This window comes from Salmo trutta, chromosome 40, assembly GCF_901001165.1.
Source record: "Salmo trutta chromosome 40, fSalTru1.1, whole genome shotgun sequence".
Lineage (NCBI taxonomy): Eukaryota > Metazoa > Chordata > Actinopteri > Salmoniformes > Salmonidae > Salmo > Salmo trutta.
Genome location: NC_042996.1, coordinates 1,606,646 through 1,621,295, shown reverse-complemented (window position 1 = coordinate 1,621,295; position 14,650 = coordinate 1,606,646). Strand labels below are relative to the sequence as shown.

Here is a 14,650-nt window from a genome sequence, read left to right as displayed (position 1 = left end):
TTTAAATAAATATACCTTCCGGCAACCCGCCTCACCCAATGTGATACGGATCCGCAATTTTTGTTAGACCTTACAGCTAGAACCTCCATCAGAAGATAGCCATCAGATGCTAGCCAGCTAATTATCTACTAGCTATTTAGTCATTGTTAGCCACTGCTAGCGGCCTTTACATCTAGCTCAGAGACCAGCCGCTTTTACCCTGGATAATACCCGCCAGTCTGCTCAGTGCAATATCAACCCTGAGAATATTGGACTGCTTTTCTCCACCATTACTCCATTACGGGACCATTACTCCAGATCACCACAGGCCCATCTCCCGGCCTGCTCAGTGGACCCTATGATCACTCGGCTACACAGCTGATGCCCCCCGGACTCTTCACTAGCACGACTAGAAGCCACTACATTGCCGGATTCCTGCCGTAAGCTCTGGACCTTTGCATCGGATCATCGCAACTAGCTAGCTGCTACCGAGTGGCTATTGTGGCTAATGCCCTTGTCCCGAAGCTAGCACAAGTTAGCCCCGAGCCATGCGCATCTCCCAGCTAGTAAACAAAATTACTCCAGCTACAATACCTCTTTTGCCAATTGACCTGGATCCTTTGTCGACACGGAGCCCTGCCGATCCATCTCGTCTGGTCTGCCGACGTAATTCAGTCCGATGTTCCCTCAACCGCCCTTTGTCGGATGTCGGTGAAGACGCTTCTGCTAGCACCGGCCTGCTAATCTTTATGAACGCTGTGTCTCCCGCCTGTTAGCGTAGTAACGACTTCCCTGTATCATTTATTGCTGTTCACTGGACCCTATGATATCTGGCTTCATAGCTGATGCCTGCTGGACTGTTCATTAATTACGGTACTCCATTTTGTTTATCTGTCGGCCCCAGACTTCGAACTCAGGCCCTGTGTGTAGTTAACTGACCCTCTCTGCCCATTCATCGCCATTTTACCTGTTGTTGTTGTCTTTGCTGATTAGCTGTTGCTGTCTTACTCGTTGTTGTCTTAGCTAGCTCTCCCAATCAACACCTGTGATTGCTTTATGTCTCTCTCTAATGTCAATATGCCATGTATACTGTTTAGGGTAGTTATCATTGTTTTATTTTACTGCGGAGCCCCTAGCCCCACTCAACATGACTCAGATACTGCTTTTGCCCCACCTCCCACAAATAGCATAACTAGCGCCTTTAGAGATGCATCCTCTCTTATACATACTCAATGCCTAGGTTTACCTCCACTGTACCTGCACCCTACCAAACCCCTGTCTGTACATTATGCCCTGAATCTTTTCTACCACGCCCAGAAATCTGCTCCTTTTATTCTCTGTCCCCAATGCACTAGACCACCAGATTTGATAGCCTTTAGCTGTAAATCAAATCAAAATCAAATGTATTTATATAGCCCTTCTTACATCAGCTGATATCTCAAAGTGCTGTACAGAAACCCAGCCTAAAACCCCAAACAGCAAGCAATGCAGGTGTAGAAGCACGGTGGCTAGGAAAAACTCCCTAGAAAGGCCAAAACCTAGGAAGAAACCTAGAGAGGAACCAGGCTATGAGGGGTGGCCAGTTCTCTTCTGGCTGTGCCGGGTGGAGATTATAACAGAACAAGGCCAAGATGTTCAAATGTTCATAATTGACCAGCATGGTCAAATAATAATAATCACAGTAGTTGTCGAGGGTGCAACAAGTCAGCACCTCAAGAGTAAATGTCAGTTGGCTTTTCATAGCCGATCATTGAGAGTATCTCTACCGCTCCTGCTGTCTCTAGAGAGTTGAAAAAAATCAGGTCTGGGACAGGTAGCACGTCCGGTGAACAGGTCAGGGTTCCATAGCCGCAGGCAGAACAGTTGAAACTGGAGCAGCAGCACGGCCAGGTGGACGGGGACAGCAAGGAGTCATCATGCCAGGTAGTCCTGAGGCATGGTCCCAGGGCTCAGGTCCTCCGAGAGAGAGAATTAGAGAGAGCATACTTAAATTCACACAGGACACCGGATAAGACAGGAGAAATACTCCAGATAAAACAGACTGGCCCTAGCCCCGCGACACACAAACTACTGCAGCATAAATACTGGAGGCTGAGACAGGAGGGGTCAGGAGACACTGTGGCCCCATCCGATGATACCCCCGGACAGGGCCAAACAGGCAGGATATAACCCTACCCACTTTGCCAAAGCACAGCCCCCACACCACTAGAGGGATAACTTCAACCACCAACGTACCATCTTGAGAAAAGGCCGAGTATAGCCCACAAAGATCTCTGGCACGGCACAACCCAAAGGGGGGCGCCAACCCAGACAGGAAGACCACGTTAGTGACTCAACCCACTCAAGTGACGCACCCCTCCTAGGGACGGCATGGAAGAACACCAATAAGCCAGTGACTCAGCCCCTGTAATAGGGTTAGACGCAGAAAATCCCAGTGGAGAGAGGGGAACTGGCCAGGCAGAGACAGCAAGGGCGGTCCGTTGCTCCAGAGCGTTTCCGTTCACCTCACACTCCTGGGCCAGACTACACTCATTCATAGGACCTACTGAAGAGATTAGTCTTCAGTAAAGACTTAAAGGTTGAGACTGAGTCTGCGTCTCACATGGGTAGGCAGACCATTCCATAAAAATGGAGCTCTATAGGAGAAAGCCCTGCCTCCAGCTGTTTGCTTAGAAATTCTAGGAACGATTAGGAGGCCTGCGTCTTGTGACCGTAGCGTACATGTAGGTATGTACGGCAGGACCAAATCGGAAAGATAGGTAGGAGCAAGCCCATGTAATGCTTTGTAGGTTAGCAGTAAAACCTTAATCAGACCTTGCCTTAACAGGAAGCCAGTGTAGGGAGGCTAGCACTGGAGTAATATGATCAAATTTTTTGGTTCTAGTCAGGAATCTAGCAGCCGTATTTAGCACTAACTGAAGTTTATTTAGCCATATTACAACCTATGTGTTGTGATAGTTGAGTTGTTTGCTCTATTACATGTTAGTTCTAATGCCTTGACACCTTGACATGTATGTCTAAGGCCGAGGCAATAAGAATACACCGTGACAGAATAAATTCAACCACACCTTTGTTTCATCATTTTCAGACCACTAAGCCTGTTGGGGATCTTATCCCGGTATTGGGATTCATTGTCATGTGACCATGGCGGGGAATTCAAAACTGCAAGAGTCTAATCATTTCAAATACTCAAATAATCAACTATTTTCCTCCATTTGAAAGATACACATCTCCTAAATCTAACCACGTTGTCCGATTTTCAAAGAGGCTTTACGGAGAATGCATAAAGTTATGTTATGTTAGGAGAGTACATTGACAATAGCTGTGTGTAATGTTTAGCCAATATAAAGAAGGGCATCAACTGAGACAGAAAACCAGCTAGAATTATGCACTTACCTTTGACAATCTGCATCAGATGACACTCATAGGACATTATGTTATACAATACATGCATTTTTAGTTCCATCAAGTTCATATTTATATCCAAAAACAGCATTTACAGTCGCGGTGAAATTCAGAATTTTTTTCGGCTCGAATGCTCCCAGTGAATCCAGCGTTACAAATCACGGAATTACTATTCGAAAACATTGGTAAATTATAATATTGTCATTCAAAGAATAATATATTATCATCTCGTAATTGCTACCGAATGGCCAGATCTCAAAATAACTTTACTGGGAAATCACATTTTGCAATAAACGGGGTACTATGCTAAGAACAATAGGCTAGGCTATACAGGTTAGCAGCATCTAATATCATAATAACATTGTAAATATCCCCTTACCTTTGATTATCTCCATCAGAAGGCACTGCCAGGAATCCCAGGTCCAGAACAAATGTGGTTTCTTTTGACAAAGTTCATAATTTATGTCCAAATAACACCAAGTAGTTAGCGTTCAGTAGGCTCCCACAAAACGTGGGGGGGTGTAAAATCACGCCGAAAAGCTAAAAAAACTAGTAAATAATCTATTTACGTTCGTTCAAACATGTCAAACGTTGTTTAGCATCAATCTTTGGTCCATTTTTAATGTGAAACATCAGTAAACATCAGTAATATTTTCACATGACCTATCCTTTGTCTAGAAAAACGATTATGACAAAATCACTCTTCTCAGATTTATGCGCAGGCGTGAAAAAATGAAGTGACGACATGTCAACTTCCCTGCATTCTAATTTGCTCCCTGTTAGTCATAGACGCTTCAAACAACTTTATAAAGATCGTTGACATCTAGTGGAAGCCGTAGGAGTTGTGAAATGAATCCTTTCTCACTGTGGTATCTATAAAACAATGACACTAAATAGTACAGTCACAAAATTCACATATTTTTTTTAATCTATTTTTCACAGGTTTTTGCCTGCAATATGAGTTTTGTTATACTTACAGACACCATTCAAACTGTTTTAGAAAATTCAGAGTGTTTTCTATCCGAATGTGTTCATAATATGCATATCCTAGCTTCTGAGTTGGTGTAGGAGGCAGTTAAAAATGGGCACATATTTTTTTCAAAATTTCTCAATACTGCCCCCTAGCCCCAACAGGTTCTAAACAACTATTGATTTAGAACCACGTTACCCGCAAGTATAAAAAAATAATCAGGAGCAGCCTTCACTATTCCAGCACCATTTAATCTTCAACATTTTAACATCCAATCCCCTATGCTTAGTCTAATACAGTGACAACTAATATACCAAAATATACCAAAAACGATTTAGTCCAATCAATGTCCAATAAATGTAATCACACTGTGTTCTTTGGGACCTTCAATGCTGCAGAAATGTGTTGGTATCCTTCCCTAGATCTGTGCCTCGCCACAATCCTGTCTCAGAGCTCTACAGACAATTCCTTTGATATCATGAATTGGTTTTTGCTCTGACATGCACTGTCAACTGTGGGACCTGATATAGACAGGTTTGTACTTTTCCAAATCATGTCCAATCAATTGAATTTACAACAGGTGGATGATCAATGGAAACAGGATGCACCTGAGCTCAAAACGAGTCTCGTATCAAAGGGTCTGAAAACTTGCGTAATTAAGGTATTTATATTTTTTATATTCAACAAATTTGAAGAAAAAAATCTTGCTTTCTCTTTATGGGGTATTGTGTGTGCCTGTGTCGTTTTGTGCCATCTGCTTTGCATAATATAAGGAATGCAAAATGATTTGAACTTTTAAGTTTGATAGTATATTTAGTTTATTACTCAAAGACTATTTTACTGGGTGACTTTCACTTGTAGGTGTGGACTCATCTAGTGGGCTGGATACTTGACTTTTTTACCATCAGAAGCCAGAGGTTGAGGGTAAATGGGTGCCTGTCAGGGGAGCTGGCATCATCAACAGGCTCACCTCTGGGACTTCCTCTCGCCACTCCGATATATACTGTATATTCTGTCGTAGCCACTACAGTCTTAGAAAAAAGGGTTCCAAAAGGGTTGTTTGGCTGTCCCCATAGAATAACTATTTTTGATTCAAAGTAGAACCCTTTTTGGTTGCAGATAGAACTCTTTTGGGCTCCATGTTGGACCTCCCAAAAGGGTTCTCCTGGAACCAAAAAGGGTTCTTCAAAGGATTTTCCTATGGGGACAGCTGAAGAACCCTTTTCGGATCTAGATCTCACCTTTTTTTTCCCTAAGAGTGTACGAGAACCAACTCAACCTGTTTGTGGACGACTCAGTAATAGTCCTTCATGCAGTTAAAAATGATGATGATTTTGTACATTCATGCGACAGTTTATTCTTATTCTAGCTGGTCTGACTAGCATGGTGTAGCTGGTTTTGCTAGTGACAGGCCTTCAGTGTATTTTGGACAATGGTGACAAGACTTCATTCACTGTGTTTTCGACACAGGTGACAAACCTTCACTGGATTTTGGACACAGACAAGCTTACAATGGTGATGCTGTTATACTGGTGACGAAGCTGGTCAAGCTGGTCTGACCACGTCCAACAGTTTGGGTAGTCGTATTTAGTATTATTTCTAACCCTGGCAGTCATTCTGGATGCATATTGTGTGAGAAGAAAAGTTCCAAATTGTTGATATCCCCACTCTGGCTGGATTCTGATAGGAATTAAACATCCCTTTTCAAGCTAGCATGACGTGACTTGATTCTGGTGACTGGCTTATTTTGGTCACCATCAAAAACACACTGAAGTATGGTCATCACAAAAACACAGCAAAGAGACCACGGAAACACAGCGAAGGCTGGTCACCAGCATCGTCAACAGTCTCGTCCTGGTCTAGGCTGTTTTTCTCAGCAGAGGAGGCTGCCATCTTTATGCATGTGAATACTCTACACTTCAATTGTGTAGGTTGACACAGCAAACGTACAGGCCTAAAGAAAGTCTACACCTCCATTTTGTTGTGTTACAAAGTGGGATTGAAAAATATGTAATTGTATTGTTTTTGTCATTTATCTACACAAAATACTCCATGAATACTCCATAATGTCAAAGTAAAAAAGACTAATCTGAAATGTTTTACAATAAAATAACAATTAATGAACTGAAATATAGTTGTTGCGTAAGTAGTTCAAAAGTAAAATGTGGCTTAACAAATCACATAAGTTATATGGACTCACTCTGTGTGAAATAATAGGGGTTGACCCTTCCTCTGTCCCCCATACATACAGTGGCGGATTTAGGTATAGGCGACATGGGCAGCCGCCCAGGGAGGCATCTTGCCGGGGGCGGCACTAAGACAACACTAAGAGACATCTACATTGGTTGGTTACCAAGAAGACAGTGAATGTTCCTGAGTGGCCAAGTTACAGTTTTGAGTTAAGTCTGCTTGAAAATCTATGGCAACACTTGCAAATTGCAGTCTAGCCATGATCCACAACACCTTTACATACATTATATGACCTAGTGGGGCCTAACCCAAACCACGAAAACCACCCCCAGACCATTATTTCTCCTCCACCAAACTTTACAGTTGGCAATATGCATTCGGGCAGGTAGCGCTCTCCTGGCATCCGCCAACCCCAGATTCATCCGTCAGACTGCCACCTCAATTACCTCGACTAACCTGTGCTACATATTGACTATGTACCGGTACCCCCCTCTATATAGCCTCACTACTGTTATTTTACTGCTGCTCTTTAATTATTAGTTATTTTTATTTTTTACTTATCTATTTTTTACTTATTACTTATTTATTTCAACTAGTTTGTTGGTTAAGGGCTTGTAAGTAAGCATTTCACTGTAAGGTGAACAGGAAGAACCACTGTGGACCGCCACGACATCCAGATACCCACTGGTCCAGTGTTTTAGAACCTGGACACGTTTAGAACCTGGACAAAAGTTTATTTGAAAAGCTTACGAAAGCTCTGCTCCTGTTTGTTGGTAAGTCCAGCAGACATGTAAAATACAACCATACAATACATTATTCAAAAAGGTACCAAAAAGTACAGTAAAAATAACACTTCCATCTCCATCTCAGGGGGGTGAAAACTTATATAATCGAGGTACATTTGTGTTTTATTTTGCATTAATTTAAAAGTATATCAGTTTTCTTTCACTTTGACACTACAGAGTATTTTGTGTAGATGGTTGACAATAAAATTGCTATTATATTGCTATTATATCCGTTTTGATCCCACTTTGTGAATACAATTTGAAGAAATCCAAGGTGGGTGTGGACTTTCTATAGGCACTGTATTTCAAAATGTAAACAGAGAAGACGTGAGAAGAACAAAGGAACTCTCCTCTCTCCTCTCTCCCAGACACTGGACACCATCAAGTCTTCGCTAAACAGGTGGAACAGGAGTCATCATTGCTGACAGCTGTGTGCAGGGCTATAAAAGCGCAAAGTCTTCCAAGGGACAATTGAAGTCTGGTGTACAACCAAACTTATACTGTAGATCTACAGAGACATCATGAGAGCCACTGCAGCCGTCCTATTGGTCCTCTGTCTCCTGGCCGTCAGTCATGGTAAGTTACCATCATCTGAAACATGCTTGATCAACTTGGAGTTGAAGTTTTTCTTGGTGTACTCTACTCATATGTTTTTGTCTCCATAGCATGGGACTGTCGGGAGATAGTAAACATCAAGAATCTGATGCAGATCGATGCAGGACTGGGGCAAGTGGTTGCAACGGACACAAGTCAAATCCCCTACTACCTCGTAGGTGATAAATGGATCCGCATGCCTGGTTACCTGAAGCATATCACTGTAGGACCAGCAGGGATCTGGGGTGTCAACAAGGACTATGCAATCTACAAGTATGTGGCCGGTAACTGGGTGCAAGCTGCAGGTAAGTGGAGAGCATTACTCAATATCTATCCAGAGGACACATGCTTCTTAGCTTTCCTGATACCATCAGGCTGTTGAAAAAACGATTGATATTTTAAATTGTAACTTGTAGGTAATTTGGCAGTACTCACAGATATGTGCTCCTTGTTTGCTTGTCCGTCCGTCTGTCTGTCTTTGTGGTCTTCAGGCCTTCTGAAACAGTTGGATGCTGGAGGTGACCAGTTTGTTGTGGGGGCTAACATGGACGATACTCCATACTGTCTGACAAGTAGTGCCACAGTTGGCTACAAGGGTCCAGGCTCACCCCTTCCATGGACAGGATTGCCAGGAGCTGTGAAGTACTACAGCTGTGGACCCTTTGGGTGCTGGGCAGTCAACAAGAATGATGATATCTACTTAATGAGTGTAAGATCTGGGAAAGAGTGTGAGAGCTGGAGTAGAGTAGTAGAGGATGGAGAGTCTCAGTTATTTTAAAACTGTTTCATATTATAACTGTTGAAATTGTCCTAAAACCCTGATTGTATCTGTTTGTTTCCAGCTGAATCAAGACTGCCAAAACAAGGGGTGGAGTCACATTGACGGCAAGCTTTCCATGATTGAGGTGGCAACTGATGGTAGTGTCTTTGGGGTCAACTCTGCGGGTAGTGTTTATACCAGGTAAGGTTGCTACTGAACTATGTGTATGGTCCACCTCTCCCCCCAACAGTATTAACTTGAAAATGACTTGTAATAATAACTTAGAATAATGATGGTATACCTTTAATTATAACTCTTATCCTTACAGTACATGCCATGTGAATCTCTTTACACAAAAACAAAAATATTGTAGGTACATAAATAAAATCAGTTAAATATAATCAGATCTAAACTTATAGGACTTATTAAGAAATGTGTAGCCAGTGTATGATAAAATATGTAAAAGTTGGATGTCCTGTAAAGCTACAGTTTGGGATAAAAAACAACAACTTCCCAGACACACCACCACTTGTTCTGGTAAACAGCTGAGGAATGTAGTTAGAGAAATGTAACCACTCTCACATTCATACATGGAGCTACGGATGCAAAGACACAACAATTTTTCTATTTTTTATTTTTAACATGTTTTTTAAAGCAATACATTGTTTGTTTACAATAACATTGTTTACAAACAATTGAGTAAAAGCTTATATTTTGGCTTCTAATGTGGTTGAATAAAGCTCAAGAGGCAGAAGTTATATTCTTCAAAAATCTATGGCTATATTTAATTATTAAAGTCCAAAAATTGATGTACTTACAAAAATGGATAAGCTTTAAAACATGAACCCCAACCCTTTCTTCAACACAGAGACGGCATCACAGCCAGTAAACCAGAGGGCACCGGATGGAGCAATATCCCAATGGGCATGCTCATGGGCCACGTGACCTACGACCTGGGCCGTCTTTGGGTCGTCTCCAAGTCTGCCATCACCATGGTGTGCACACATTAGCCTCTTCTCTGCAGCTGAAGGCCGTTCGGGATCTGTCTAAAGTTCACTTGCTAACTCATTGATCTCTCTTTCAGGAAAAGCCTTTAGTTCATTAGTTCATAAAAATCCTTCATTTTAAAACCTATTGCTCTACCTATTATTTTCAGTTCTTCAATGATCTTATTGACATTTAAAAAAAATATCAATGAAGATTTTATATTTTCTTGACCACTCCTTGATTAATTCTTCAATAGATCTTTGCCATGGAGGCTATTTAAGTGTAGTGTATACTAGGGCACGGTCATGTTGCTCACAATCCACATGGGTTTTGCTGTGCTTCAGAGGTCATCAATAGGATTGGATGGAATCCTTGTCATTGTTTATTATCTCATTATATAATCATTTCCTGCAAAAATAAAGCATTCATTTTGAAACTATTGTAATTTCTGTGTTATTGTTTTTTTTAATGATATTGAACAGAGGGATTTTAGGTTGCTCTGCCAGTGGTGATTTTGCATCGAAATCTTGGTGGGGCAAACTCAACCATTTTTTTTTTTAGATACATGCCAGCAAAGCCACTGCACAACACAAACTGCCCACAAACTGTTAGGCCCTACATAAAGCTATCCCAACAGCAGAGCTTCCTTTCAGCACCATGGAGAGAATCCTTACCACCACTACACCTAGCTTTCAGCGGAGCCTGGCAACCTGGTCTCAGAGTATTTAGTATTATTCTGTACGTAAATCCGAGACACTCAATTTAGTATGACATGTTACATTTCATATGGGATGTATTCCTTTGTGGATGTCCATTACCATTTCGTATGATATGTTACGAATTACAATTGGTAGTATATGTTAAAAATGTGCAAGGCGTACAATATGTTACACATTCTGGCTAAATGTCTAACGTTAGCTAATTGTCTTTACTATTTTTAGTTAGGGGAATAACTTTTTCTTCCCTCCAAGCCTGAGGGCGCACACTTTCTAATGAAGATACGGCAAATAGGAGTAGCAATATCGTCCGCTATTATCCTAAGTAATTTTCTATCCAAGTTGTCAGACCTCGGTGACTTGTCATTGTTGATAGACAATAAAAAAAAAAAAAATTGTTTCTGGCATGTCATGCCTAAGTTTGCTATTCTTGCCAATGAAAAATGCATTAAAGTAGTTGGCAATACCATTGGGTTTTGTGATGAACGAGCAATCTGATTCAATGAATGATGGAGAGGAGTTTGCTTTTTTGCCCAAACTTTCATTTAATGTACTCCAAAACATTTTACTATAATTCTTTATGCTATTTATCTTTGTTTCATAGTGTAGTTTCTTCTTCTTTCTATTCAGTTTAGTCACATGATTTCTCTATTTATGGTATGTTTGCCAATCGGTTGTACAGCCAGACCTATTTGCCATCTCTTTTGCCTCATCCCTCTCAACCATGCAACTTTTCAATTCCTCATGTGCCAGACTATAACACTTTGGTGCTTAGCAACCTTATCAAACAACTCTACAAATATACCACCTACCAAGTACAGTAGGTGGGTCACAAAGGAAAACAACGGAAGCTTTAAAATCACTTTTAACATGGCATCTTCGAATACTCGTTTTTAATTGTCTTGAAGGGCATTCTAGAGCGTGCATTATTTCTCTCTAACGAACGGTATATCAAAACATTACAATTCAATGGCAAGTTCATTCTTACTTGTTCTACATTTGAGCTGCTTTTGAACCTACAAAAGTTCAATTCAAAACATTATTGGCATTGTTGAATTTGATTATCATAATAGCAGGCCACGACTGATGGTTTGGTTAGCTAAACTGGTAAGTCTCTGTTTGGTTACCAAGACAACTATTGTAGCTATCTATACTGAACAAAAACATGCAACAATTTCAAAGATTTTACTGAGTTACAGTTCATTTTAGGAAATCATTAGGTCCTAATCTATGAATTTCACATGACTGGGAATACAGATATGAATCTGTTGGTCACAGATGCCATAAAAAAAGTGGGCCTCACAATGGGCCTCAGGATGTCATCATGGTATTTCTTTACATTGAAATTGCCATTGATAAAATGTACTTGTGTTCGCTGTCTGTAGCTTATGCCTGCGCATACTATAACCCTACCTGCACTCGTTTCACTGCAAACCGCTCGCCCACATAATGCCATACAGATGGACTGCATTAGGCCAGATTGACATACTGACAAATTCTCTAAAAAGACTTTGGAGGCGGCTTATGGTAGAGAAATTAACATAAAATGTCAGTCAGCTTGCCAAGTGCACGCTACCTCAAAACATGAGATATCTGTGACATTGTGTTGTGTGACAAAACTGACCTTTTATTCTCCCCAGCACCTGTGTAATGATGATGTTGTTTAATCAACAAGGCCAACTCAATCTACAAGTATGTGGCCGGTAACTGAGTGCAAGCTGCAGGTAAGTGGAGAGCATTACTCAATATTTATCCGGAGGACACATGCTTCTTAGTTTTCCTGATACCATCAGGGTGTTCTTGGAAAAATTATTCATGTTTCACAAGTTTAACATTGTTATTGCAAGTCATTTTTTAGTACTCACACATAAGTGCTACTTGTTTGATTGTCTGTGTGTCTGTCTGTCTTTGTGGTCTTCAGGCCTTCTGAAACAGTTGGATGCTGGAGGTGACCAGTTTGTTGTGGGGGCTAACATGGACGATACTCCATTCTGTCTGACAAGTAGTGCCACAGTTGGTTACAAGGGTCCAGGCTCACCCCTTCCATGGACAGGATTGCCAGGAGCTGTGAAGTACTACAGCTGTGGACCGTTTGGGTGCTGGGCAGTCAACAAGAATGATGATATCTACTTAATGAGTGTAAGATCTGGGAAAGAGTGTGAGAGCTGGAGTAGAGTAGTAGAGGATGGAGAGTCTCAGTTATTTTAAAACTGTTTCATATTATAACTGTTGAAATTGTCCTAAAACCCTGATTGAATCTGTTTTTCCAGTTGAATCAAGACTGCCAAAACAAGGGGTGGAGTCACATTGAAGGCAAGCTTTCCATGATTGAGGTGGCAACTGATGGTAGTGTCTTTGGGGTCAGCTCTGCGGGTAGTGTTTATACCAGGTAAGGTTGCTACTGAACTATGTGTATAGTTCCACCCTTTTTTCCCTCAAGTTGTAGTAATAACTTATACTTATTATTCTTTATGTATAAATCTTATCCTTACTGTACATGCTTTGTGAAGCTCTTTATAGAAACACTTAAATAGATACATTAATCAATTCCGGAAAGTGAAATCAGATCTAAACATATAATAGACTTATAAAGAAATGTGTAGACAGTGTAAGGTAAAATATGTAAATGTTGGATGTCCTTTAAAGCTACAGTTTGTAGTACACAGACATCCCACCACTTGTTTTGGTAAACAGCTGAGGTATGTAGCGAGACAAATGTAACCACTCTCAAATTCATACATAGAGCTATGAATGCAAAGACAGACCCCACATGTTTTTTTGGGGAACATGTTTATCAAAGCTATACATTGTAAACAATGTTATTATAAACAAACAAACAAACAATTGAGTAAAAGCTTACATTTTGGCTTCTGATGCAGTTGTATTAATCTCAATAAGCATTTATAAGTTATATTGTTCAACAATCAATGGCTATATACAATTAATAAAGTCCAAAATTGGATGTACTTAAAAAATGCATAAGCTTTAAAACATGTGAACCTCATCCCTTTCTTCATCACAGAGATGGCATCACCACCAGTAAACCAGAGGGCACTGGATGGAGCAATATCCAATTGGGCATGCGCATGGGCCATGTGACCTATGACCTGAGCCGTCTTTGGGTCGTCTCCAAGTCTGGCGGCACCATGGTGTGCACACGTTAGCCTCTCCTCTGCATCTGATGGCTGTTCGGGAATTGTCTAAAGTTCACTTGCTAACCCATTGATCTCTCTTTCTGGAACAGCCTTCTGCTTGTGAATGCTCAACATTAGTTCATAAGAATCCTTCATTCTAAAACCTACTACTCTAACTATACTTTTCAGTACTTTATCTCTGTCAATAGTATTCACTGATCTTAATGATCTTGCTCACAAGCCACATGGGTTTTGCTGTGCTTCAGCGGTCATTCATAGAGATGGAGGGAATCCTTTTCAATGCTTATTATCTCATTATATAATCATTTCCCGCAAAAATAAATCATTCAGTTTGAAGCTATTGTAATTTCCGTTTTTCTTTTTTTTCTAATATTGAACAGGGGGGTTTTAGTTTGCTCTGCCAGTGGCGGTTTTAGCATGTACAGTCGTGGCCAAAAGTTTTGAGAATGACACCAATATTAATTTTCACAAAGTCTGTCACGTCCTGACCATAGTAAGTTGTTATTTTCTATGGTAGAGTAGGTCAGGGCGTGACAGGGGGTGTTTGTCTATGTTTTGTTTTTCTATGTTCAGTTTCTAGTTTTGTATTTCTATGTTGGTTTTGTTTGGTATGATCTCCAATTAGAGGCAGCCGGTTGTCTTTGTCTCTAATTGGAGGTCATATTTAAGTTGATGTTTGTCCCACCTGTTTTTGTGGGTGATTAATATTTGTGAGTAGTGTTTGTTTCTCCTCTGCGTCACGGTTTGTTGTTTTGTAATTTTCAGTTATTTGATGCATTGCATCATTTCACGGATTAAATAAATATGTGGAACGAAACACACGCTGCACTTTGGTCCGCTACTTTCGACAGCCGTGACAAAGTCTGCTGCCTCAGTTTGTATGATGGCAATTTGCATATACTCCAGAATGTTATGAAGAGTGATTAGATGAATTGCAATGAATTGCAAAGTCCCTCTTTGCCATGCAAATGAACTGAATGCCCCACATTTCCACTGCATTTCAGCCCTGCCACAAAAGGACCAGCTGACATCATGTCAGTGATTCTCTCATTAACACAGGTGTGAGTGTTGACGAGGACAAGGCCAGAGATCTCTCTGTCATGCTGATT

At 40.8% G+C, this 14,650-nt stretch overlaps 1 protein-coding gene and 1 pseudogene across 1 annotated transcript; both read left to right on the top strand.

Annotated features, from left to right (window-relative positions):
• Positions 1-7,765: 7,765 nt before the first annotated feature.
• LOC115180269 (fish-egg lectin-like) lies at positions 7,766-10,115 on the top strand. The gene is made up of 5 exons (XM_029742220.1): positions 7,766-7,905; positions 7,995-8,228; positions 8,415-8,632; positions 8,766-8,884; positions 9,552-10,115. The coding sequence occupies exons 1-5, from the start codon at positions 7,851-7,853 to the stop codon at positions 9,691-9,693; spliced, it is 768 nt and encodes a 255-aa protein (XP_029598080.1). The 5' UTR covers positions 7,766-7,850; the 3' UTR covers positions 9,694-10,115.
• Positions 10,116-12,052: 1,937 nt separating this feature from the next.
• Positions 12,053-12,794, top strand: LOC115180106 (fish-egg lectin-like; annotated as a pseudogene).
• Positions 12,795-14,650: the final 1,856 nt, after the last annotated feature.